The sequence below is a fragment of the Geotrypetes seraphini genome, chromosome 8, assembly GCF_902459505.1.
Source record: "Geotrypetes seraphini chromosome 8, aGeoSer1.1, whole genome shotgun sequence".
Taxonomy (NCBI): Eukaryota; Metazoa; Chordata; class Amphibia; order Gymnophiona; family Dermophiidae; genus Geotrypetes; species Geotrypetes seraphini.
Genome location: NC_047091.1, coordinates 59,890,931 through 59,918,529, shown reverse-complemented (window position 1 = coordinate 59,918,529; position 27,599 = coordinate 59,890,931). Strand labels below are relative to the sequence as shown.

Here is a 27,599-nt window from a genome sequence, read left to right as displayed (position 1 = left end):
TATGCGAAAAGTTCGTTATGTGAAACGCGTTTTCCCATAACAATACATGTTAAAAAAAATAATTCGTTCTGTAGCATAAAATATGCTAAGATGACATAAAAAAAGATAAATTTTTTGTTATTATTTTTATTTAGATACATCTAAAAACATAATTGTTTTTTAAAACAACACACATTTTTTAAATTTAAAGACAGGGCAGTTAAGCGCAGTGCCATCAGTTATCCTGCCCCTCTCAGTGAATTGCCTGGGATGGAGGGAGGGAGAGAAGAAGGCAGATGATGGAAGTGGGAAGAACTTGTGCCGTCAGCATCAGGCACAAGCGGGAAAGCAGCAGCGGTGAGGGGCTAGAAGTTATCTTCCTTTCATTCATGTCCTTGCCACCCCCGTCCCTTGGTCGGTCCCACAATTTCACAATTTCCTGCATATCTCCTCCCTCCATTCTTGTAGCCCATAATCTCCTCTCCTGACATCTCCCTGTCCTTTTACTTCCACTATCTTCCTATCCCATCTCTATTCCCTTTTGTCCCTCTCCCCATGATCAATCATCTCACCACCTCTCTCTTCCCTCACCCTCAGGGTTCAAGATTGCTTCCACTCTTTTTCCTGTTGTTCTCTCTGCCTGTCACCCTATGATTTAGCATCCCTTCTGCCCTTGTCCAATATTTCCCCTTCTCTCCCTCCCTCTCATCCCCTGCTCCAACATACCGTATTTCGACTGCCCTTCCATCCCCAGGCCTGCCAACTTCCACTCATTTACTGCTTTCTCCCACCTCTGCTAAAGCCCGCCCCCCCCCCCCCCCCGCAGTGATCGGCAACACCAGGCACCCCCCCTCGATCGGCGAAACAGGGCCCCCCCTCGATCGGCGAAACAGGGCCGGCGACTGCTTTCTCCCGCTGCTGTTGAAGTCTGTAAACAACTTTAACACAAGCCACGGGGCTCTAACAGTGCGTATGCTGCCAACTGCTTCCTTCCTCCTTCCTCTCCCCTCATGATGTAACTTCCGATTTGGTTGATGGAGGAGGAGGAGGAGGGTAGCCGGTAGCGTCACGCACACTGCGCGGAAGGATGCAGCTCGGGCGACTTCGTTGTGTGAAACGAAGTCCGTTGTACGAATCAAGACAAGAAGTTCGTTGTGCGCAGCGTTCGCTGTGCGAGGCGTTCGTTATGCGAGGCACCACTGTACTTTTAGAGCAGAACAGTACTGTATTTCAGGGAGTCTCCTTCTTAGGTGTATCTATATAGGGCTATCGCCTGCTTTGGTACAATCTGAAGGGGGCAGCAGAGCCCTTGGTAGAAGGAGGAGGAGTTGAAAACTTGGAGTAGATTCCTTCTGCACGGCTCATGAGCTTGGGGAGAATACCTTACTGTCCAGATTGACATACCTATCTACTAGAAAATATATTAGCAAGGTAAGAACTTAATCTCTTTTTAGAATTTGGCTGCAATAGTTTATTAAATTTGATATATCGCTATTCTGTTTATAAAATCACAGCAATGAGCAAACAAAATTCCAAAGAGCTTGCAACTTTAAGTGGCTACCTGAGGCAGCAGGAGATATACCGTATTTTTTGCTCCATAAGACGTACCTCACAATAAGACGCACCCCAGATTTAGAGAAGGAAAACAAGAAAAAAATACATTCTGAACCAAATTGTATACTAATATATACCCGACACATTTAAATACTGTCCCAGCTCCCCGGCACCTTTAAATTCCATCCCAGCTCTCCGGTGATACTTTTAAATTTTGGAGGTTGGTGGACGGCTTCCTGGATGGCTGTCCGCGGCGCACAAGCGCGCTAATGCCTGGGCAGAACTGAGGCAGCCATTCAGAAGTGGCGTGCGCCCACGCAGCAGCACACTTGTGAGCCACTGGCCCCAACGTGCCGGTAATCAGCAGGCAGCCGCCCTGCGAAGCACCAGCAACTGGCTCAATTAAGGAGTGTTGCGTGCCCAGGCATTAGTGCACTTGTGCGCCATGGGCCCCGACAAGCAGTAGTCAGCCGTCCACCCACCTCCAAAATTTAAAGGTACTGCCGGGGGGGGGGGGTAATATTCGCTTCATAAGACACACCCTTATTTCCACCCATTTTTGGGGTGTGTGTGAAAAAGTGCGTCTTATGGAGCGAAAAATACAGTATGCCTTGCAAAAAATGAGGAGTGTCAGCAGTACCTGTGGTCTTCCACATTCTTAACACGCTTTTGTTTAAAAGTGATAACAGTAAAAATTCCCTTTAAAGAGACAGAGGATCTCAAGTGTCTGCGGTTAAGACCTTAGAGCTAATCATAAGGAATAACCTAAACGCAGACTATCATTGGTTCTATTCGTCTCAATGGGAGTACTATTTTAAAGATTTTTAAATATGTATATGTGGAAAATATTTTCTATTAAAGAGTTCCAAATTTTAGTTGCAGAATACTCAAAATAATTGTTGCTCTATATTAGTTCAGTTTTCATTATCAATCAGTCTTGAATTAAAGCATTACTTAGCTTGGGTGAAAATTCTCTACCAAGCCAAATCGATCCGGAGACAATATTACGACGGAAAATCTCCGTTTCGCCCTAAAGTCATTAGTTAAAGCTTCTTCAGGGAATTGATGCTTTATGATTGGCACTACTGCCTTTACCAACACAGCGGCATGTATTCACCGATGTGACTTCGCACTTTAAGCTGAGATCTTCCGTCATAATATTGTCTCCGGATCGATTTGGCTGGATAGAGAATCTTCACCCAAGCTAAGTAATGCTTTAATTTAAAGGTTATTTTAGTAAATTTCAGAAAATCTGAGGATCATTAACAGATTTTTGTAATGAATGATTAACTTTTCCCATGATAAGATATTTGATTAGGGGGGAAATGGGTGGGCTTTACTTGTTGTTATTTCATAATACATGATTATTTGAATAGTTTCATAGTAAGAACATAAGCAATGCCTCCACTGGGTCAGACCCGAGGTCCATCGTGCCCAGCAGTCCGCTCACGTGGTGGCCCAACAGGTCCAGGACCTGTGCAGTAGCCCTCTATCTATACCCCTCCATCCCTTTTTCCAGCAGGAAATTGTCCAATCCTTTCTTGAACTCCAGTACCGTACACTGTCCTATTACGTCCTCTGGAAGCGCATTCCAGGTGTCCACCACACGCTGGGTAAAGAAAAACTTTCTAGCATTCGTTCTGAATCTCTCCTTCCAACTTTTCCGAATGTCCTCTTGTTCTTTTATGTTTTGAAAGTTTGAAGAATCTGTCCCTCTCTACTCTCTCTATGCCCTTCATGATCTTGTAGGTCTCTATCATGTCTCCTCTAAGTCTCCGCTTTTCCAGGGAGAAGAGCCCCAGTCTCTCCAATCTTTCAGTGTATGAAAGGTTTTCCATGCCCTTAACCATTCGTGTCGCTCTCCTCTGGACCCTCTCAAGTATTGCCATATCCTTCTTAAGGTACGGTGACCAATACTGAACACAGTACTCCAGGTGCGGGCGCACCATTGCCCGATACAACGGCAGGATGACTTCTCTCGTTCTGGTCGTAATACCCTTCTTAATAATACCCAACATTCTGTTTGCCTTCTTCGCGGCTGCTGCGCATTGTGCTGTTGACTTCATTGTTGTGTCCACCAGTACACTCAAATCTCTTTCAAGGTTACTTCCCTCTAATGCTAATCCCCCCATTTGGTAGCTGAACATCGGGTTCTTTCTCCCTATGTGCATGACCTTGCATTTCCCTACATTAAAGTCCATCTGCCACTTATTCGCCCACTCCTCCAGTTTGTTTAGGTCCCTTTGTAGGTCCTCACACTCTTCCGCATTTCTAACCCTTCTACAGAGTTTAGTGTCATCCGCAAATTTGATAACTTCACACTTCGTCCCCGTTTCCAGGTCATTGATAAATACATTGAACAGCAACGGTCCGAGTACAGACCTCTGTGGAACTCCGCTCGTGACCTTCCTTCAGCCGAGTAGTAACCCTTCACTCCAGCCTTCTGCCTGCCAACCAGTGTTTGACCCATCTGTGCACGTCCCCTTCCACCCCGTGATTCCACAGCTTCCTAAGTAGCCGCTCATGGGGTACCTTGTCATAGGCCTTTTTGAAGTCGAGGTAAATGATGTCTACGGGTTCCCCTTTGTCCAACTGACTGTTTACCCCCTCAAAGAAGTGCAGTAAGTTTGTTTGGCACGATCTTCCCTTGCAGAAGCCATGTTGGCTCGCTTTCATCAGCCCATTTTTTTCGATGTGCTCACAGATGCTGTCCTTTATCAGTGCTTCTACCATCTTGCCCGCAACCGATGTCAAACTTACCGGCCTATAGTTTCCCGGGGCTCCTCTTGACCCCTTTTTAAAGATAGGTGTAACATTTGCTATCTTCCAGTCCTCCGGGATCTCTTCAGTTTTCAAGGATAGGTTGCAAACTCGTTGGAGTATTCCTGCTATCTCATTTCTTAGTTCTTTTAGTACCCTAGGGTGGATACCGTCCAGGCCTGGTGATTTGTCGCTTTTCAATCTATCTATCTGTTGGAGGACATCCTCATGGCTCACCTCTATTGTTGACAGTTTTTCTTCTTGGTCTCCATGGAAGATCACGTCAGGTTCTGGTACACTGGATGTGTCCTTGCTTGTGAAGACTGACGAGAAAAATTTGTTTAACCTGTCGGCTACCTCTTTTTCCTCCTTTATCACTCCCTTTCTGTCTCCATCATCCAAAGGTCCTACTTCCTCCCTTGCCGGTTGCTTCCCTTTAACATATCTGAAGAACGATTTGAAGTTTTTTGCCTCCCTGGCCAGCCTCTCTTCATATTCTCTTTTCGCTCTCCTAACCACTTGATGACACTCTTTTTGACTTTTCCTGTGTTCTTTCCAGTTCTCCCCAGTTTGGTCCTTTTTCCATTTCCAGAAAGATTTTTTCTTGTCTCCTATCGCTTTCTTCACCTCATCGTTTATCCATGTGGGATCTTTTGCTCGGTTTTTTTTGCACCCAGGACAAGCAGGCAGGTATTCTCACTAGTGGGTGACGTCATCCAACGGAGCCCCGATGCGGACATCTCACAAGCATACTTGCTTGTAGAAACTTTTAGAAGTTTCGAGTTGCCCACACCGCGCATGCGCGAGTGCCTTCCCGTCCGATGCACCGGGCATGTCTCCTCAGTTCTTTCTCTTCCGCGGAGCTGAGAAGTCTGTCTTCGACTCTCTGCGCGAAGTTCCTTCACTTGTGCCTTCTGTGCCTGCGGTTTTGAGTTTTTTGGGCTCATTATCGTTGGCTCACGTTGCATTTTCTTATTTATTTATTTATTTTTAATTTGTTTCGATCGTTCGACCGGGCAGGCTGCGTGGCCGCGGCCCCGCAGCTTCGATCTTGCGGCGGAGCTTTTTCAGCCTATGTCCCGGCCTGTTACCAGTTTTAAAAAGTGTGCCAAGTGCCAGTGCGCAATTTCGTTGACGGACCCTCATCGACGCTGTCTTCAGTGTCTGGGGCCTCAACATCTTCCGAAATCGTGCCGGCCTTGCTCCACACTTACAGCACGTGCTTTTAAGCGTCGCTGTTTTGTGGGAGTCGCTGTTTAGCATGGAGTCGTCCCCGGAGCTGCCCTCATCGCAGAGCGCCACACCTTCGACTTCCGCTTCAACATCTTCGGCCTCAAGTCTGCTCAAGCCTGCCTCGTTTGTGCCGGCTTTGACTCCGACGCCTGCTGCAGTGCCTTCCGCTGTCTCCTTAGGTCAGGTAGCGCAGCCTCCCATTCCTCCAGTGGTGCTCAAGGTGCCCAAGGCTTCTAAGCCCAAGCCCCCTGGCGGCCGAGTTAGTGATGTCCGTGCTGGAGGTCCCATTGCTGATGCGGATCCCTCTTTGCCGGCTTCGTTCCATGCCATGATGAAGAAGCGATTTGTCGAGCTCTTAAACATAGAAACATAGAAGATGACGGCAGATAAGGGCCATAGCCCATCAGGTCTGCCCACTCTACTGACCCACCCCCAAGTCTACTATCCTAGGGATCCCACTCCTGGTGAAAGGTTCCCTTGGCTTAACCCTCTAAGGGATTCCACATGGATATCCCATTTGCTCTTAAATTCTTGCACGCTGTTTGCCTCGATCACCTGCACCGGGAGCTCGTTCCAAGGATCAACCACTCTCTCGGTGAAGAAATATTTCCTGGTGTCGCCATGAAATTTACTAAGATTGGGGCGACGCTTCTCTCCCAGATCCAGCCTGGGCACGCGGAAGCCTCCTGTGAGGTCGACCCACCTCCGGTGCCTCCTCGGCACACACTCTCACTGCTGGGAGCAGAATCTCGACGAGTGTCTGGTCTGGCTTTGGGGCATGCCTCGCAAGGAGCAGAGTCTTTGCCCATGCCACCTTTGGAACCGATACCCTCGATGCATGGCTTGCCTGGACCGGAGACTTCCTCCTCGATGCTGAGCCTCGAGCCTCGGGGGCTTCGTCTCTGCTGCTTCGATCCACAGCCTCCAGTCCCATCTACTCGGTGGCTGCCTCGTCTGGGCTTCGCTTGCCTCGACACTCGAGGTCTGCTTCTCGACACAGCTCCGGTCGTTGATCGAGGCATTCATCGAGACACGCCTCGCCTTGTCGTAAGCAATCTTTTCGGGAGTTTTCATCGGAGTACTCGCCGCCTCCTCCTATGCCAGAACTCGAGGACTGTGGGGGTTCGTTCTCCCCCTGCCGGTCCTCGGCCTCGGCGGACCAGGCAGTCTCATCTTCTTCGAGCCCGTCTCGAGGCCCGGCTCTGGCGGACCAATTGTCATTCTTGTCCTTCCTGAGGCAGATGGCGGTGGATCTGGACATCACCCTGGATTCGGGTTCCAAGTTTTCTAAGGAATATTTGGAGACGATGCATCTTCCCCAGCCTCCTGCTGAATCTCTCCGTCTGCCTCTACATAAGCTTCTGGACCAGACTTTCATGAGATGCTTCGAGACTCCCTACTCCATTCCTGCGGTCCCAGGGAAGTTGGATGCTAGGTACCGCACGGTGCACCATAAGGGCTTCGACAGGGCGCAGCTCTCTCACCAATCCCTTTTGGTTGACTCCTCCCTGAAGCGTTCTCATCCCTCCCAGGTCTATGCCTCCACTCCTCCTGGCCGGGAGGGCAAAACCATGGACAGATTTGGCAGGCGCATCTACCAGAACTCGATGATGGCTTCTCGAGCCTTGAATTACAGTTTTCATTTTGCGACCTACTTTGAGTTTTTTCTCTTCATTCTTCAAAAGTTTTTGCCCTATCTGGACTTTCAGGCTCGCTTCGAGTACTCGGAGGTACTGGCGTCGTTGTCCCAACTCCGCTTGCAGATGATGCAATCGTCTTACGACGCTTTTGAACTCTCGGCCAGAGCTGCTGCTTGTTCGGTGGCCATGAGACGCTTGGCATGGCTTCGGACCATTGATATGGACCCGAACATCCAGGACAGGCTAGCGAACGTTCCCTGTGCGGGAGCGGACCTTTTTGACGAGTCAATCGAGGCGGCGAAGGAGAAGCTGTCCAAACATGAAAAATCTTTTCAATCTATTCTCCACCAAAGCCCAAGCCTGCTATATCTCGTCTCGTCCGCCTATGATTTATCAGAGGCGCTACCCGCCGAAGCAGGCCCCCACCATCCGCCTGCCTGTGAAGAGGCAGCACCAGCAGAAGCCCCAACAAAAGCCTTAACCTTCTGCTATCCCCAAGGCTCCCCAGCCTCTTTGACTGTCTCGTAGGGAGCGTAACTTCCATTGTTCTGCCCTCCCCGCTTTTTCACATCGGAGCTCGTCTCCATCATTTTTACCATCGATGGACGACTATTACCACCGAATTCTGGGTCCTTTCCATCGTAAGAGAGGGATACTCTCTTCAGTTCCATCATGTTCCTCCGGAACATCCTCCAAGAGTATCCTTCCAACTTAACCCAGACCGCCCTTCTTCTTCAGGAAGCTCAGGCTTTGCTCCAGCTTCGTGCCGTCGAGCCGGTCCCTGTGAACCAACAGAACAAGGGTTTTTACTTCCAGTACTTCCTTGTTCCGAAGAAGACGGGCGACCTGCGTCCTATTTTAGACCTCAGGGTGCTCAACAAGATCCTGGTCAGGGAGAAGTTTCGCATGTTGACCCTGGCTTCTCTCTATCCCCTCCTCGAGCAGAACGACTGGTTATGCTCCCTGGATCTCAAGGAGGCCTACACTCATATTCTCATCCATCCGGCATCCCGTCAATACCTCAGATTTCGGGTGGGACACCTTCATCTTCAGTACAGAGTGCTTCCTTTCGGCCTAGCTTCGTCTCCCAGAGTCTTCACCAAGTGCCTGGTTGTGGTGGCCGCAGCACTCAGGAACCATGCAGGTGTTTCCCTACCTCGACGTCTGGCTCATCAAGGATTCCACGTCTCAGGGGGCCGTCCGGGCCACTCAGAGGACAATCTGGTTTCTGCAGAGTCTGGGATTCGAGATCAACTTTCCCAAATCCCATCTTCAACCCTTACAGACTCTTCCCTGCATCGGAGCTGTTCTGGATACTATTCAACTCAGAGCGTTCCTTCCTCCTCAGCGCCTGGCAGCTCTTCTTCATCTTTGTCACTCGGTCTCTTCTCGCCCGTCCATCTCGGCAAGACACATGATGGTGCTCCTGGGCCACATGGCCTCTACGGTTCACGTGACTCCTTTTGCCAGACTTCACCTGCGGATTCCTCAGTGGACCCTGGCTTCTCAATGGTCGCAGATCTTCAACCCTCTGACTCGTCACATTCAGGTCACTCCTGCTCTGCTGCAGTCGCTTCATTGGTGGATGCTCTCTTCCAATCTTTACAGAGGTTTGCTGTTTCACATGCCTACCCATCAGAAGGTCCTCACGACCGACTTCTCGAGCTATGCTTGAGGGGCTCATCTGGACGGTCTCCGCACCCAGGGCTATTGGACGAGTGCGGATCGTCTGTGCTATATCAATCTCCTGGAACTCAGGGCGATTTTTAATGCTCTCACTGCTTTTCAGCATCTGCTTCACAACATGGTGGTCCTCATTCGTACGGACAATCAGGTCGCCATGTATTATGTCAATAAGCAGGGAGGCACGGGATCAGCCTCTCTCTGTAGGAAGCTCTGAAAGTTTGGGATTGGGCGATTCGCCACAACGCCTTCCTCAAAGCTGTCTACATTCAGGGGGTGGACAATGCCATGGCGGACAACTTGAGTCGTCTTCTCCAGCCTCACGAATGAACTCTCCACTCCACGCCCCTTCATCAAATCTTCTCCCTGTGGGGAACGCCTCAATTAGACCTCTTTGCAGCTCCCCACAACTTCAAACTGCCTCAGTTCTGCTCCAGGATCTACACTCCTCATCGTCTCGAGGCAGATGCTTTTCTTCTGGATTGGGGGAATCTCTTTCTGTATGCGTTTCCTCCGTTTCCTCTCATTCAAAAGACTCTGGTCAAGCTCAAGTCCAACCGGGCCACCATGATTCTGATTGCTCCTCGGTGGCCCAGGCAACCTTGGTTCTCCCTCCTTCTGCAACTCAGCAGCAGGGAGCCTTTCCTTCTGCCAGTGTTTCCATCTCTGCTTACACAGCATCAGGGATCTCTGCTTCATCCCAACCTGCAGTCGCTGCACCTGACAGCTTGGTTCCTCTCAGCATAACTCCCCTTCAGTTTTCTCCAGCTGTGCAGGATGTTTTGGAAGCTTCAAGGAAGCCTGCTACTAGAATGTGCTATTCCCAGAAATGGACTAGATTCTCTACTTGGTGTTTTTCTCAGCACAAGGAGCCTCAACATGCCCCCTTGTCCTCTGTTTTGGACTATCTTTTGCACCTGTCTCAATCTGGCTTCAAGTCTACATCGATCAGAGTCCATCTTAGTGCTATTGCTGCTTTCCACCAGCCTCTTCAGGGGAAACCTCTTTCTGCACATCCTGTGGTTTCCAGATTCATGAAAGGACTTTTCCATGTCAATCCTCCCCTCAAACCGCCTCCTGTGGTTTGGGACCTCAATGTCGTTCTTTCTCAGCTTATGAAGCCTCCATTTGAACCTCTTAACAAGGTTTCTCTGAAATTTCTCACTTGGAAAGTGGTGCTTCTCATTGGCCTCACTTCTGCTCGTCGAGTGAGTGAACTTCAAGCGTTGGTTGCGGATCCGCCCTTTACAGTGTTTCATCATGACAAGGTGGTCCTTCGCACTCATCCCAAATTCCTCCCCAAGGTGGTCTCGGAATTTCATCTGAATCAATCCATTGTTCTTCCTGTGTTTTTTCCAAAGCCTCATTCTCATCCTGGAGAATCAGCTCTTCACACTCTGGACTGTAAGCATGCTTTGGCTTTCTACCTGGATCGCACCAAGCCTCACAGAACTGCTCCTCAACTTTTCATCTCCTTCAATCCGAACAAGTTGGGACTCCCTATCTCTAAGCGCACCATCTCCAACTGGATGGCGGCTTGTATCTCTTTCTGCTATGCCCAGGCTGGATTACTCTTTCACAGTAAAGTCACAGCCCATAAGGTCAGAGCAATGGCAGCCTCTGTAGCTTTCCTCAGATCGACACCGATTGAGGAGATTTGTAAGGCTGCCACTTGGTCCTCGGTTCATACCTTCACCTCACACTATTGTCTGGATACTTTCTCCAGACGGGATGGACAGTTTGGCCAAACAGTATTACAAAATTTATTCTCCTAAGTTGCCAACTCTCCCACCATCCCATTGTGGTTAGCTTGGAGGTCACCCACTAGTGAGAATACCTGCCTGCTTGTCCTGGGATAAAGCAATGTTACTTACCGTAACAGTTGTTATCTAGGGACAGCAGGCAGCTATTCTCAAGTCCCACCCACCTCCCCTAGGTTGGCTTCTCTGCCAGCTATCTGAACTGAGGAGACATGCCCGGTGCATCGGGCGGGAAGGCACTCGCGCATGCGCGATGTGGGCAACTCGAAACTTCTAAAAGTTTCTACAAGTATGCTTGTGAGATGTCTGCATCGGGGCTCTGTTGGATGACATCACCCACTAGTGAGAATAGCTTCCTGCTGTCCCTGGATAACAACTGTTACGATAAGTAACATTGCTTTCTATGTATTATTGAGTAGGGAGGGAGGGGAGGGGAGGTTATTCTATTCAATAAGAATAATTTATATATTAGATTTCTTATATAATATTTAAAATATTACGGAATATTAATTTGTAATGAAATGTTATACTTAATGCATATATGAGAGTTAATCAAGTGTATATCTTTAAGTTCATATGAGTTTAACTGCTACACTTGTAACATGCAAAAATAAATAAAGAATTAAAAAAAATAAAATAAAATAGTACTCCCATTGAGACGAATAGGACCAATGATAGTCTCCGTATAGGTTATTCCTTATGATTAGCTCTAAGGTTTTAACCGCAGACACTTGAGATCCTCTGTCTCTCTGAAGAAAATTTTTACTGTTATTACTCTTAAACAAAAGCGTGTTAACATCAGGTGTTTTAGTGTGTTTCACATAATTTTTAAAGGGATTTGGCTTCCACATTCTTAGCCACTCTTTGTAATTTGTTTATGCATTATCAACTGGACCTTATAAAATATGGCAGCTTTATTATGTCAGTAAGTATAGTTAAACCTAATCCTGCTAGCTAGGTTCTGCAGTAGCCATTGGCTGATAGCATTGTGGGAAGCTCTAAGGCCTGTATTTGTGATTATTTATGCATCAGCTACTTCCTCTTTGCAATACTGCTCATGGTAGCTCCTGCTCTGGTTAATCTTCTCATGCAGGAGATGGGTGGGACTTTGTTGAATCTGGCTCTGCATGTAGTGAAATGAAAGCTATTTTTTCTTATTTTCCAGGTTCAAGCGGAAATACAAGCTGAAATATACAGAGAAGAGAGCGTTCCGAGAAGTGACGTGAGTCTTGTCCCTCCTACTGCTTTTTATGGGCCTACAGGGTCATTACAGCACCCTCGACACCAGTCCTGATGGACTGACCTCAGGAGTTTGGAGCCTAGAACTTTAGGAGTGGGTGATTAAAGTTTGTTTTTTTACCTACATTTTTTTTCTTTTCCTTCTCACTCTCCCTCAGCATCTCTACTCGCTGAGTCAGTAGAAGGTATTGGGTGTTAAATTTTGGATGTCCTGTAGGCCTTTTCAAGTCCTGCTTGGGAAATGCCACTGTTTTGATGTGTTTATCATAGTATTCCTGTTTGGGAGGAGAGGAAAAGCATGTAAAAAAATTTTGGGCACTGGCCAAAGCTTCTAGAAGCTGGGGCACAGAAGGTTTTACTTTTAACAATCCATTTTGGGTTCTTAGGGTTTGTGTGTGTTTTCACTAGAGTTGGAAACAAAATATTTCTTTATAATTTGAGTTTTCTCTCAAATTGTATTTTTTTTCCTTCTCTTTCAGTTCTAGAAATTTTATTTTTTTATTGCTTTTAGTTTACATTTTTCTTGTCTTCCCTGTATCTTCTTGGGTGCATTAATTTCCCAAAAAATCAAACACAAAAAACTCTGCTTCCTACCAAGTTTCAAGTTTATTAAAATTTGATATCTCGCTTTATCATTTTTCAAAGCGGTATTGCAAAATTTAAAATATTACATGAAAAACTTTGCACGGGGGAAGAGAATGCAACCAAGGAAAAAAAAAAAACCAACTATACTTAACTATAGCATTGATTAACTGGCACATGAGGTAAAGGGGAGAACTACAATATTTGTAAAGGAAAAAACAAGAGCAGGGGGGAACGCAAAAGAGCAGCCAAAAAGGCTGAAATGGCATAAACTTAAAAGCATCCGTGAAAGGATGATCAAGTTTCAAAAGCATCTTTAAAAAGAAATGTTTTTAGACTGGATTTGAAGTTATTTAATGATGTGATCTCTTATATAGTTTGGAGCCGAATTCCAGAGTGAAGGGGTGGTGACGGAAAAAATACTGGGTTCTCATGGTGTTAATGTGCCGTAAGGAGGGGAAGGAGAGCCGGATTTTGGTTAGATGATCACTGAGTAGACACTAGCTGCAGCAACTACCTTTTAAAAAGTGGAGATAAAAGACCTCAATAAGTAATGTGCCCTGCTAAATTCAAGCACATTCTACAAAGTCCAGCAGGCACACTTCAATCATTGGTCAACAGCAAAAAAACTTATCATATGATAGCGTTACAGCATAACCACAAAACTTTGGGAATCTACACAAGTGTCAGTCTTTCATTATCGATATAAAGTGCAGGAAGGAAATTTTTCAAAGACTTATTTTATATGCAGAAAATCCCAATTTGACAGACTTTTAATATAGTCCTACCATTATTCTCAAGTGCTGAAGCAATAGCCCACATGTAACCGCTCAGAAAAGAACAAATTCAGTACTTAACTGTCGTTTTCTCTCCAAACTGACGGTCTCTTTTCAACTTTTCATTGCTCCAGAAAAGTTCTCCAGACTGTCTGTTGTCTCACATCAGGCGCCTAAAATTAACAACTCTTCCCGTACTTAACTCCCGCCAGGAGTACCCTGTTTCGCTGTATGCATTGTCAGGAAATTGTAGAAGGAATTCACACCAGTCAATGGCTGTTCCACTCTGGCGGTCTTGTTATACGATGCTGTGAATTCTTTCTACGTTTTTTCCTGACGATGCATGGATATTGCTTAAAAGAATAGTAACATAGTAAATCATGGCAGATAAAGACTTGAACCAATGTGTCCATTAGTTATTCTCATTAAAAATACACAATTAAATTGTCTCCTCTTTGCTATTTCTGGGCTTTAGACTAAAGTCCACCTGGTACTGTCCAAGGTTCCAACTGCTGAAGTTGCCATCTAAACTCGCTCCAGCCTATCCAACCATCCTATTTGCAGGATATCGACTGTAAAGTCTGGCCAGTAACAACGTCATGTTCCAAGTTAGTGGAGCTCATCCTACACTGAATCACCATATATGGAGACAAACCGTACAAGTTTGTCCAATACCAGCCTTAGTTCTTTAATTTATACCATTCATTAATCTTCCCGCCTTATTTGAACTTCCATAATACAAAGTTTACATGTAGGGAGAGGGGGGAGGGTAAATAGTTATTTTAAAGGTCTGATTAATAGATTGAAATATAATATATAAATTATAATTTGAATTAAATTGTGGGAAGTGTGGATGGGGAGGGGAGATAAATTCATGTATGTAAAATCATAATTGTATGAATATCAAGTGATATGTAAAAGTTAATATGATATAGTATTGTGCACTTGTTGTAAGATAGAAAAATGAATAAAGAATTAAAAAAAAAAAAATTTATACCATTCATTTTTTTAATTGGAGATCTTCTGTGTTTATCCCAAACCTTTTTTGAATTTCATCACCGTTTTCTTCTCCACCACTTCCCTCAGAAGGGCATCCCAGGCATCCACCACCCTCTCCGGGAAAAAGGATTTCCTAACATTACTCCTAAGTCTTCCTCCCTGCAACCTCAAGTTAGGCCCTCTAGTTTTACCATTTTCCCTTCTCTGGAAAAGATTTGGTTCTATGTTAATTAATACCTTTCAAGTATTTAATTGTCTGTATCATATCATAGTGGTGGGACTTTATTAAAAGACTGTCAAATTTGGATTTTCTGCATATAAAATAAGGCTTTGAAAGATTTCCTTCCTGCATTTTATATCGATAAAGAAAGACTGACACTTGTGTAGATTCCCAAAGTTTTGTAGTTATTTTGCAATGCTATCCTATAAGTGGGGTGTTTTTCTGTGGACCTACTACTATTTATCATTTCTATAGTGCTGAAAGATGTACGTAGCGCTGTACATTTAACATACGATAGACAGTCCCTGCTCAGAAGAGATTCCAATCTAATTTGGACAGACAGGGACATCTCAGAGTTGGGGATATTCTGGTAGAGCAAATGATACAATGAGTATACCGTATTTTCGCGGATATAACGCGCACCCGTGTAAAACGCGCACAAGGGTATAGCGCGCAGAAACCACATTTGTATGTACGGAAACTTTTGTATACAGCGCTCATGGGTATACCGCGCATGCTGCCCGACTCTCCTCTGGCCACCCCGACTCTCCTTTCGCCCTCCCCGACTCTCCTCTGGTTGCCCCGACTCACCGTTCACCCGCCCTGACTTTTGGTGCACTGCCCCGCCTCTCCGTGCGCTGTCCCGACTCTCCGTTCACCTGCCCTGACTTTCCGTGCACTGCCCCGCCTCTCCGTGCGCTGTCCCGACATTACATTACGGGCAGGAGGGATCCCAGGCCCTCCTGCCCTTAACGCAAACCCCCCTCCCCCCCAACGACCGCCCCCCCCCAAGAACCTCCGACCGCCCCCCCCCAGCCGACCCGCGATCCCCCTGGCGACCCCCACGACCCCCCCCCCCCCCTTCCCCGTTCCTTTGGTAGTTGGCCGGGACAGACGGGAGCCAAACCCACCTGTCCGGCAGGCAGCCAACGAAGGAATGAGGCCGGATTGGCCCATCCATCCTAAAGCTCCGCCTACTGGTGGGGCCTAAGGCGCGTGGGCCAATCAGAATAGGCCCTGGAGCCTTAGGTCCCACCTGGGGGCGTGGCCTGAGGCACATGGTCGGGTTAGGCCCATGTGCCTCAGGCCGCGCCCCCAGGTGGGACCTAAGGCTCCAGGGCCTATTCTGATTGGCCCACGCGCCTTAGGCCCCACCAGTAGGCGGAGCTTTAGGATGGATGGGCCAATCCGGCCTCATTCCTTCGTTGGCTGCCTGCCGGACAGGCGGGTTTGGCTCCCGTCTGTCCGGCCAACTACCAAAGGTACGGGGAAGGGGGGTGGGGGGGTCGTGGGGGTCGCTAGGGGGATCGCGGGTCGGCTGGGGGGGCGGTCGGAGGTTCTTGGGGGGGGCGGTCGTTGGGGGGAGGGGGGTTTGCGTCGAGGGCAGGAGGGCCTAGGATCCCTCCTGCCCGTAATGTAGTGCGAGGTGGGGGTAGGGGGTCGCCGTGGCCAGGAGGGTTTGGGCTCCCTCCTGGCCCGATATTGTCGGGGAGTCGGCGGTCCTTCGGGGTGGGGGTGCGAGCGTCCTTCCGGATGATGAATCGGGCGTCGGGCGGGGTGTGAAATATGTAAAAAAAAATTTGTATACCGCGCTCAGCCATATAACGCGCGATGGGTATGCGCGGTACGTAAAAACGCGTATAACGCGCGCGTTATATCTGCGAAAATACGGTAGATATCTGACAGTGAGTGGGAGTTGAGTTGAAAGCAGTTTAAATTTAAAAAAAGTGAGCCTTTAGCTTGGATTTGAATACTGCTAGATACGGAGAGCTTCCCTCTGTAGTTCATAAGATGTAACATGTACACTTCTCCCTCTGTATTCGCGGTTTCAGCATTCGTGGTTTTGATTATTCGCGTTTTTTAGCTTGCTAACTCCTCCCCCCCCCCTAAATTACATCAGCTTGCCTAGAGAAATCGCTGATTCCAAGCATTTACAGGGAAAATCACTGATTCCCAGCACTTTCTTCACCATATCTTGCCTCTCTTTCAGGAATAGGCCAGGTCTCCCACCATGTTATTCACGGTTTCGCCACATTCACGATGGTTTTTAATAGAAAACAGCAAATAACACATGAAAAAATTATTTGCGGTTCTGTTAATCCCCTATCACAGCAAATACAGAGGGAGAAGTGTATAGGCAACTTATCAGGTGTGTGTGGAAATATTTTGATCAAGCCTGCGGCCTATTGGAGAAGGGAACAGTTCAGCCTAAAAGCAGTGGCTTGTCAGTTTGAATTGATGCTTGCCACAGTAAGCATCGTGATATATAATTTCGTGAGGGTAACCAGGAATTGTAACTTATTTGTATACCTGAAGATTTTAGGCTGTAAAGTTAGGTCTTTCTTAGACAGGATGCTTGCATTTCAAGCAAGTAAACAACAGTTCTGGTTCGCTAACTATATTAGCGGAGCCATGTTATCTTACAGCGCCCTCCGAAAAGAAATTAAGACAGTAATATTTGATAAATTTATTTCTTAATTTAGTGTTTTTATTCTTAATATAATAATTTTACCACTTTCACTTAAATTTTTATTGTCTTTTTAATTAATATGCTGTATTCTCATTTTAATATTGTACTTCGCTTTTTCTCTCTTGTGTAAACTGCCTAGAATTCTTTTGTTGGTGGCGGTATACAAAAATAAAGTTATGTTAGGTATGTAAGTAGCAGTTCATCCTCTCAGGCCTGGAGCAGCAGCAAGTATCTTTCAGAGACCTTACTGACTCAGCATCTTAGACTTTTCCACCCTGCTTGTGGGAGCACTCCAGAGCTGCTATACTGGAGCATAGGCGTTTTGTGGATTTGGTACTATAGTGCAGTATTTTCCTGGGAATACTCTATACTTAATGTTTCCTATACTAAAAAAGCTCTGGCACGGTGTTTTAGGCCCTTAGACAAAGAAATCGCCCAGCTCCAGGGACTGGAGGAACTACTACCTGTGCCTGGCCAAGGAGCTATCACAGCAGGGTTGCATTGGAGGAGAGGCTGGAGGGAAGGGGGGAAGGAAAAGAGAAGAATCAAAACTGCAGAGTATGAAAAATAACTCTCTTGCCCTGGCTTGTAAAATTGTCAGCTGGTGTATAAATTCTGAAATGTTTTCACTCAGTGCCACTAGTAGTGACTTGAGATACTCTAGTTTAGGATTCCTTTGACAGTACTGTTTCATGCCAGATTAATGGTAGCTATTTTTAACTAGCTGACACCTGCTAAGGTTTCCTGAATATTCCTAACCCACTAGAACGCTCACATTTTCCCCATGGCCCCTCCCAGTTCTGCGGCTCTGCATTGTAAGTCGCCTGTCTTCTGGACTCGGGTATACTTGTCCTCATGCCAGTTAGCGGTTCTGTGAGACCCCCTTGGTTTTTAGTGCTCTGAGTTCAGTATTGTGGAGCTGATAACCAGTAGTCTAGCGCTCAGGAGATAATGCTTTCATTTCTGCCCTTGCCCGGGATTCTTCTCCCCTCTGTGCCTTCTACTCTATATGGCACTTTCTGGATTGTGGTTCTGCTCTGGCCCGAGCCCCAATCAAGATGATTCTACCTTCTGTTCTGAGCTGCTGACTTTTTTTTCAGCAAAGAGTGAAAATAAAATGCCAGTGTGGAGTCTGTGAGCTGGCACATAGGCTCCCAGATCTGGCCGTGGCCTCCCGCCACTTGGACAGGTGTCTTTTTGTAACAGAAGCTAGTGCCATGCAGATGATGAGGTACATATACTAAAAACCTGTTGGTGGCAGTCAAGAAGACACCTGTGTGCCAAAGAAGTGTAAAATAATCATCGTGGTGACTATTGTTAAGTAGCCAGTGTCTCCCATGGATGAAATTGGGATGCATTTCAGCATTAAATGTTACTTTATGTGCTTCTTTAAAAAAAATTTTTTTTAAAGTGTCTCTCTCCATTTTAGAAAAGTGGTGATGGGTTTTCAAGATTAATGAGTTATATCCTTGTTATAGTAGAAAACCTTTAACTAATCGTCACTTAATTTAAGTGTTATGCTATGTGTAATTCCCTCATACATGCATTAGAGAGTTGCGCAGGGACAGAAATCCCACCCGTCCCCACGAGGAATCCCCTCCGTCCCCACGAGGAATCCCTTCCGTCCCAGCCCGTCCCTATAAACTTCAGAAATAGTTATTTCATTTAATTATGCTACTGAATTAAAGGCTCTGGTAGAAACCCATTTACAAATAAGCAAAAAGACTTTATTAATTTGGAAATATTAATTGGGAAGAATACATACTTTGTAAATGGGTTTCTACCAGAGCCTCTAATGTTTATAATTTTTTATCAACACAACTAATATACTACTTTATCCTGAAGCAAAAAAAAAAAAGAAATATAATTTTTTTCCTACCTTTGTTGCCTGGTTTCTGCTTTCCTCATGTTCTCATTCAATTCCTTCCATCCACTATCTCTCTTCTCTCTGCGTCTTCCATTTGCTCTGTTACTGTGCCTCTCCCTTTCTCCCCCCCTTCCAAATTGGTCTGGCACCCGTCTTCTTCCCTCCGTTCCCCCTATAGTCTGGCATCTCTGTCTTCTTCCCTGCCAGCGTCTTCTCCCCACTCTGTCTTCCCCATGTCCTTTCAGCATCCTTCTCCCCCCCCCGTCTTCCCCATGTCCTTTCAGCGTCCTTCTCCCCTTCTGTCTTCCCCATGTCCTTTCAGTGTCCTTCAATCCCCCCGTCTTCCCCATGTCCTTTCAGTGTCCTTCAATCCCCCCGTCTTCCCCATGTCCTTTCAGTGTCCTTCAATCCCCCCGTCTTCCCCATGTCCTTTCAGTGTCCTTCAATCCCCCCGTCTTCCCCATGTCCTTTCAGTGTCCTTCAATCCCCCCGTCTTCCCCATGTCCTTTCAGTGTCCTTCAATCCCCCCGTCTTCCCCATGTCCTTTCAGTGTCCTTCAATCCCCCCGTCTTCCCCATGTCCTTTCAGTGTCCTTCTCTCCCCCCCCATCTTCCCCATGTCTTTTCAGCGTCCTTCTCCCCCTCCCACGTCTTCCCTATGTGCTTTCAGCGTCCTTCTCCCCCCCCCTCAGTTTTACCCATTTCCCTTAAGCATCTTTTCCTCTCCACTCCACCTTTCCTCCCTTTCTCTCTCGCTGCCCCTTACCTTCGTGGCGCTTTCCCGCCCGCCCGACAACAGAACAGGCCCGGTCCGACAACACTCTCTGCCCTGTAGCCGTGAATCTAAATTACCTTCTTACAGCAGCTGGAGTATTGAAGCTGCTGTAAGAAAGTAATTTAGATTCGCGGCTACAGGGCAGGGAGGTTTGTCAGACCGGGCTTGCTGTCGGTCGGTCGGGGGAAGCGCCACAAAGGTAAGGGGACCTGGCCGGCTGTGCACCCACCCTCTAAGGCTGCACCCGGGGCGGACCGCTCTCCCCGCCCCCCCCCCCCCCCCCCTTGGTATGCCACTGCCTTTCCCTATCTGCCCTGCCGCAGCACACAGCCGACCGGAAGTCTTCCCGATGTCAGCGCTGACGTCTGAGGAAGGGAGGGCTTTGCTTAAGCCCTCCCTCTGACGTCAGCACTGACATCGTGGAAGACTTCCGATCGGCTATGTGCTGCGGCAGGGCAGGTAGGGAGAAGACGAGCCTTGCGAGTACATCCAACCCCGCAGGAATCCCACGACCCTAATGGGCGTCCCCACGGGATCCCCGTAACCTGAAGGGGGAACCCGCGGGATTCCCTTTGTCCCCGTTCCCTTGCAGCTCTCTAACATGCATGCTGAAGTGATGACCCCTGTACTCTTAAGTTAGCCCTGCCAACTGCTGTCCTGCTTGAAGCAGTTGGCTTTGCTAGAACTAGGGCCAACGTAAATTGGGAAGGTTGACTCTTGAAGCCATCTGGTTGTTGTAATTACTTCTCACTTTTCTCTGATCTCTTGCAGGGTGTAGCCGATTACTTTGGGAAGAGATCCTGTCCTTCATCCAGCGGTGCAACCCCTATCCTCTATAATAAATTATATTTCTGTATCTCTCATGTGTACTGGCTCACATCCTTTATACCTATGTACCAAGTTTGTTATTCACCAATTGCTGTATAACTCTGGGAAGGTGGAGAAAAGGGGTGTCAGGTATTGCCTCTCTAATGTGGGACTATCCTTATTGAGCTGGATGTGATGGAGAAGAAAATGGGAAGGGATTTTTGAGTAACCTGGGTAACTAGGAATATGAGACTTGGGCTTCTGTTGGATCCCCAGAAGAGGAAGAAAGGAGGAAGAAGGCTGCGGTGATGTATTTATTTATTTATTTTTGTTAATTGTTAATGAGAGACTGGTGTGATCAACAGCAGGAGCTGAGGTGCTAGCAGCAGGCTGTGTGTATGTTCTTTTTTTCCTGTGAAGTCTGAGTTTGGGATTCATAGGTCAGGAATGCTGTTTTAAGTGCTACGTGAGCTAGGGCCATTCTTAAGGGACAAGGGGCTAGATTCACTAACCTGACTTGCGGGGCCGATTCCATCGGGCCTGATAAAATTCCCAAAACAATAATATTTAAATCAGGGTGATCGGAGGAACGCCCCCCTCCGACCGCACGGATCGCTAGTGTGCGATCCTGACGTATGTGCAGACCATCTGTAGATGGTCTGTGCATGTGTCCAAGACCCGTCTGAGCCGTGACTTTTTTTTTTTTTTTAACTTTTATTAGTCCAGCGAGCCTGTGGTTTTAACCCGCGAGTTAAAACCACTGGCTCGCTGTGCGGGGAAGGGCAGGAGAGATTCAGTAGAGAGCAGGGCAGCGATTTGGAGCAGAGCAGGCAGGACAGGTTCAGGGCAGCAGGCTGGAGAGATTCAGGGCAGAGCAGGGCGGCGATTTGGGGCAGCAGAAAGCAGGGCGGCAATGGAGCTGGAGAGTCGGAAAGGACGTTTACGACTGGTCCACAGCAGTCGCTTCTTGGGTTGATTGGCCAGCCCAGTCAGTTCGCAAAATTTGTTTTGTGAATCGCGTCCCTGCCTACTTTGCATGCTGTTCCCCTCATTTGCATGCACGGATCGGAATCAGATCGACAGAGGTAAGTGAATCAGGCCGGAGTAAAGTCGGGTCACAAGGGGTCTTAAACCGATCAGTTTGCTTAGTGAATCTAGCCCTTTATGAATTAATTTTAGTGAGTGGTAAACTGGAGGGAGAATGTTTTGTGGGAAGCTGAGCCAGTGTTGGACTAGGGAAGAAACCTACACATGGAACTGAATGTGATATGGGGGGAAAAGGGGGCACTAAATCCATTTTGACTAGCTTTTAGGTTATTGCACTCTTAATTTGCTGAGTGGCTCATGTTGGTTGGAGCTAAACAAGATGCTGGAACTTACAAGTGATTCATAGATTATCTTCCAGGGATGGTAGAGTTGAGATGTTAAGAGTGAGCAGAAGGTGACAGAGGTGGACAATATTGTCTGGTAGTGAGTTGAAATTCGTTTCTAAAGGCATGTTTGTGGTAATTTTGAGAGATCCTGCAAGTACGTCCTTTCAGAATTTGGCTGGGGGTAGCAGGGATCCAATGTATTCATAGGAAATCCATACAAAATGAAAGCCCCATCGTGGCTTCCTTTTCCTGATCTCTCTTTACCCATTTTGGACATGGGTAAAAGGTAACCATGCTGTGAACAGCACGTACTTACCCACTGTGGGGAAGGGGGGGAGTTGTGTTAAGCAGCGTCTTCCTCGGGCAGATCTTTAAAATTGCCCTTGAAATGTTTGCTTATTTTGATGGCAGTTTGGAGTTCTTTGGTGTTTGTGCCTATTTACCTTCATGCCCCTCTGTGGGAGTTTCCCCTTGAAGGAAATGCTGCAGGAATTCTTAGCCCCTTGGTCTATTGTTTGAGGGATATCCCTAATAGTGTAGCGTAGTGGTTAGAGCTGCAGCCTCAGCACCCTGAGGTTGTGGGTTCAAACCCTGCACTGCTCCCTGTGACCCCGGGCAAGTTACTTAGGGCTAGATTCACAAAGCAAACCGATCTTGTACCGATCGGTTTGCGACCTGATTTCCCTCTGGCCCGATTCACTTGCCTCTCTGCTGACCATCCTCCGATCTGTGCATGCAAATGTGGGCAACGGCATGCAAAGTAGGCAGGGACACGATTCACTATCAAAACCCTGCAACACCGACTGGGTTGGCCGATCACAAATAAGCGACTGCTGAGGACCAGTCGCTCAAGCCCTTTCCAACTGCCCTGCCTTCTGCCGCCCTGCTCTCTGTCCTGTCAGCCCCAATCTTCTGCTGCCCCGAACGCCTCCTGCAGCCCTGACTCTCTTGCTGCCCTGATCACCTTCCTGCCCTGAATGCTTCCTGCAGCCCCGGATCGCCTGCCTGGCCTAGATTGCCTGCCTGCCACGATCGTCTGCATCCCCTGTCTAAATGAAAGGAGATGTGTTTTCTCCTGCAGCCCCGACTCTCCCGCTGCTCGACTCTCCTGCGTGCCCCAATCGCCTTACTGCCCCGACTCCCCCACCCTTCCCCGCAGTGCAAGCCCATGGTTTTAACCTGCGGGCTTAAGCGGGTTAAAACCACGGGCTCCCAAAAAGTTTTTTAAAAAATCTCTGCCGGGCCTGGAGGTCCAGCGCATGCGCAGACCATCTACATATAGTCTGCGCATGGAATCGCTATAGAACGATCCGGGCAGGCAGTTGGGGGCGTGATTCCGATCGCCCTCATTTGCATGAGGGCGGTTCGTGAATCAGCACTCCCAGACACGGATCGTATCTGATCCCTTAGTGAATCTAGCCCTTAATCCTCTAGTACCCCAAGTACATTAGATAGATTGTGAGCCCACTGGGACAGACAGATGAGGAAAATGCTTGAAGTACCGAGGTGTATGTAAACAGCTTTGAGTGTAATCGTATAACTACAAAGAAGGGGGGGTCATGTGATGACGTTGAGCTGAGCGGCGGCTCCCGGCTCGTGCTCCGACCCTCTCACGCTCCAATCTTCGATATTTATTGTCATCCTGCCTTGCCTTGCATACTTTTCTGGTGCAGAACGGAGCGGAACGCTGTGGGGAGGTAGCGGCTGCGTTGGCGGCTCTACGAAGCAGCTTTCCGGCAAATTATGCCTGTTAAGACCCCGCGGCCGCCCCGGGCTCAGCGTGCGCACGGGGCTATCAAGATGGCGTCTGGAAATGCGACCCCGCTGAGAGTGCTGCTCCAGGACGACACGGTCAAGGAGTTGACCCGGACTATCTCTGCGGCGATAGATGAATGGCTCACTAAGCTCCAGGCAACAGTGGAGGATGTTCGAGATTGCCTGGAGCGGCATGGGCAGCGCCTACAGACCGCGGAGTCCCGCATAGAAGCCCAGAGGATCGTACTGGGACGCTGGAGACACAGGTTCAGGCCCTGCAGGCTCAGTGCGCGACTCTCCACGAACGGCTTGAGGACCAGGAGAACCGCGGCCGCCGCAACAATATTCGCCTGGTGGGCCTGGCGGAAACCATCCGTGATGCTGAGCTACGTGAGTTGGTGGAATTGTGGCTGCCTGGAGCGGTGGGCTTCACCCCGGATGGGTCGCACACCCTGGTGGAGAGGGTGCATCGCCTGGGTCCGCGTCGGGAGGGCGCGGGCAGGCCTCGACCTGTTATCGCCAGGTACTTGAATTTTGCTGACAAGGCCCAGATTATGGCTCTGTAAGAAAAAAGGGCGCGCTGGAGCATGCGGGCATTAAGATCCTGCTCTTTAATGACTACTCCGCCGAAGTGGCTGCTCGCCGGCGCGCCCTGGCGCCTTATTGCACCGAGCTTCGCAACAGAGGCCTCCGTTTTGTGGTGCAATATCCTGCACGGGTCCGGGTCTTTGAGGCCGGGGGACCGAAGACTTGTGAGGACGTGGAGGCGTTACAGGCCTATATAAGATCTCTGGCGCCTGTGCCTCCGGTGCCCTAGGAAGAAGAAGATCTGCTCTGTTTTGATTACATTAAGACTCTCTTTAGACTTTATCTCCCTGGAGACCACAGGACTGGACCGGGGGCTGGACAGACTTGTGCATATACCCCTTGTTCCCATGTTATGGGGGCTCTGGGCCTAGGGGGCCAGCCGTGCATTTCTGACAGTTTCATGGCTCTCCTGATTGCTGCTCTTGGGGGCTGACTATGTTTAGGCCGGGGATATGGGCTACCCTTTTTCCTGGGGGGGGGAGTTTGCGGGAGTACTATACTGTTATACCTGTCGTTCTCTCTGCTTTGACACCTGCGTGGGACCCCCCCTACCCGGGTCCCTGGATTTTGCTGCTGTTTTCCTTTTTTGCCTTATATGCTCTCACCAATCTTGAACCTTGGGTGTCTGGTAATTTCTCCCATGTCACTTGTTTGCTTTTTTGGAAAACTGTTGATTATGTTGCCCTCGGGCGTATCTGTGCTGGGAGGTTTACTGTTAGGGGTCAGGTGGTGTTTGAGGCTCTTAGGGTCTTTTTGCGTGAGAGGGTTGGGGGGGCTTTCAGTATTATGTTTTTAATGTGGGGGGGAGGGGATGGAGGGGTTGCTGGTTGGGTATGGGGGGAGGGGTGGGAGGCTGATCGGGTGGGGTATTGTTTCTCTAATGGGTTGTGGATTGTTTGTGTGGGGCGTGATTGGGTATGGATGCTTGAGTGGTGTGGATCGGGAATGGGAAGGGGGGGTATGGTTGTTGGGGGGAGGTTCTCTAGTTTAGTGGAGGGTTAGGGGCCCTATTGTTGGTTCTTGGGGGCCCGGCTGGGAGGCCTTCAGGGACTGTGAGATGCTTCGTTGGGACTGGGCATTGCTGCTAGGTACTTCCCATGGCTATGGCTGACTTGGTGTGTCTCACGAATGTGGCAGGCATCAATTCTCCTGTGAAACGCACCAAGGTCTTGTCGTTTTTGAAGAAGGAAAAAGTCTCTGTGGCTTTTCTACAGGAGATTCACCTCACGGCCTGAGAACATCAGAAGTTGCAGCGTGACTGGGTGGGGGAAGTGGTGCCATCCTCTTATTCGTCCAGGCAGAGGGGGGTAGCTATTCTCATACATAAGGCGGTGATTGTGGTCACCCACAGGGTCATACGGGACCCACAGGGCCGCTTTGTCATCTGGGTGGGGACTTTGAATGATAGACCGGTGGTGCTCTGCAATGTTTACGCTCCTAATGTCTACACTCCCTCTTTCTTCTCTACTCTCTTGGCCCAGTTGATAGCGTTACCGAATTATGAACTCTTGGTGGGAGTGGATTTTAACCTCACTAGCGATCCCTCCATTGATTGTAAGCCCCCGAGACCAGTGGCGACGGACAATGAGCGTAGGGGGGTGAATTTTCTGATGGGAGAGTTGGACCTCCAGGATGTGTGGAGGGTTTACCACCCTGGAGAGGTGGATTTTACCTTCTTCTCAGGGATTCAACGCTGCCACTCCCGTTTGGACTATTTTTTAATCCCCTCACGATCTATTGGGCGGACGGTGCGTACCCACATACTAGATGTTCCTTTTAGTGATCATGCGGCTGTGACATTGTCTCTCAAGTGGGGGAGCGGTTCCCCAGTTGAGCGCATTTGGCGCCTTAACCCCTCCTTGTACTTAGACGAGGAATTCCACGCCTATCTCATTGAGGAATGGTCTAAGTATAAGCAGACGAATGAGGGGACCGAGGTCTCGGACACCGTGTTTTGGGAAGCAGCGAAGGCCTATCTCCGTGGGTGTGTTATAGCCTACTCTATTCGTAAGCGTAAGCTATGGGATGCTGAGCTCACGTTGCTGGCGAAACAAATGAGGGAATGCCGGTTATATCACTTGTGGCACAGTTCTGAGGAAGCTCGACAGTCGTACCTCCTTTTGCGTAAACAAATTGACACCATTCTCTCTGCGCGGGCTTTAACTCATAGATGTTTACAAGTTTCAACTCTATAGGTGGGGCAACCGGGCGGGGAAGCTCCTGGCCAACTTGGTTCGACCATTCCGCCGTGCAGCGCACATTTCCCATATTCGGGATTCCTCCAATGTGTTGCATCGGACGGAAACGGCTATCCAGTCCCAATTCGTACGTTTTTATAGTGATCTATATAGTGCGGGCGCATATGATACTGAAGCTCGGGATTCTTTTTTTCGAGACTTGAATCTCCCCTATGTCTCGGAGGAGCACCGCGCATTACTCAATGCCCCTATTACTTGTCGGGAGATTTCCATGGCCATCGGACGTTTGAAACTCGCCAAGGCTGCAGGACCGGACGGCATGGGGCCCGAGTTTTACAAGATCTTACAACATCATGTGGTCCCTGCCTTATGTGCCATGTTTGGTGATATGCAGGCCTCGGATAGAATTCTTCCGGAGCAGAACCATGCTCACGTCGTAGTGCTTCCTAAACCGGGCAAAGATCCCACCCTGGTGGGCTCTTACAGACCCATATCTCTGCTTAACCAAGATATGAAACTTCTTACGGCTATTTTGGCTAAGCGCCTAGCTCAGGTTGTCCCTTTGCTTGTACATCCTAACCAAGTGGGTTTTGTGCCTGGTTGTTTTTCCTCGGCTAACATTCTCAAGGCCTTGGTGGCTCTGAGGGAGGGCAGGGGACGCCCTGGGGATGATTTGTTGGCTAGCTTAGACGCCGAAAAAGCCTTCGATAAGGTCGTTTGGCCTTACCTTTTCTGGGTCTTACGGCGCTTTGGCATTACCGGTTCATTCCTTGAATGGGTGGTTCGTTTGTATACGGCTCCTACCGCTCAGCTCCTTATAAATCGTCAGCGCACGGCTCCTTTCCCTCTGCGGAGAGGGACCCGGCAGGGGTGCCCTTTGTCGCCGTTGCTATTTATACTTTCGCTCGAACCGCTGGCGGCTAAGATCCGTGATGCTCCGGGAATAACGGGCATTCAGGTGGGGGGCCGAGCACTGTAAGATCACCATGTTTGCAGATGATATGCTGCTCTTTGTCGGCAATGCCCGGGTTTCTATCCCTTGCATAACTTCCTTTATTGACTCTTTCGGGGCTTTTTCCGGACTGTGTATTAATTTCAGTAAGTCTGAGACGCTACCTGTCACTTCGCCTTGTGCTTCGCGAGCTCTGCCCACTTTCCCTTTTAGATGGGCGGTGGGGGAGCTTAAATACCTAGGGATCTTCCTTAGCGCTGTCTGGGCCGTGGTTTATCGGAGTAACATTGTGAATCGTCTCGCTCAGCTCCGGGATACTTGTCATCGATGGGGGGAACTCCCTCTGTCACTTTTTGGTCGTATCGCCTTAGTGAAAATGGTTCTGTTGCC

General features: G+C 48.5%; 1 protein-coding gene across 1 annotated transcript in view; it reads left to right on the top strand.

Moving 5' to 3' along the window:
* The window catches only part of NOP53 (NOP53 ribosome biogenesis factor), a 44,595-nt gene extending 24,201 nt beyond the window's left edge, over nucleotides 1–20,394 (top strand). The window contains exons 12-13 of the mRNA XM_033957064.1: nucleotides 11,775–11,831; nucleotides 20,308–20,394. Coding sequence (XP_033812955.1) covers nucleotides 11,775–11,831; nucleotides 20,308–20,314 — 64 coding nt within the window. The 3' untranslated portion in view covers nucleotides 20,315–20,394. The remainder of the gene's footprint in view (nucleotides 1–11,774; nucleotides 11,832–20,307) is intronic.
* The last annotated feature ends 7,205 nt before the right edge of the window (nucleotides 20,395–27,599 follow it).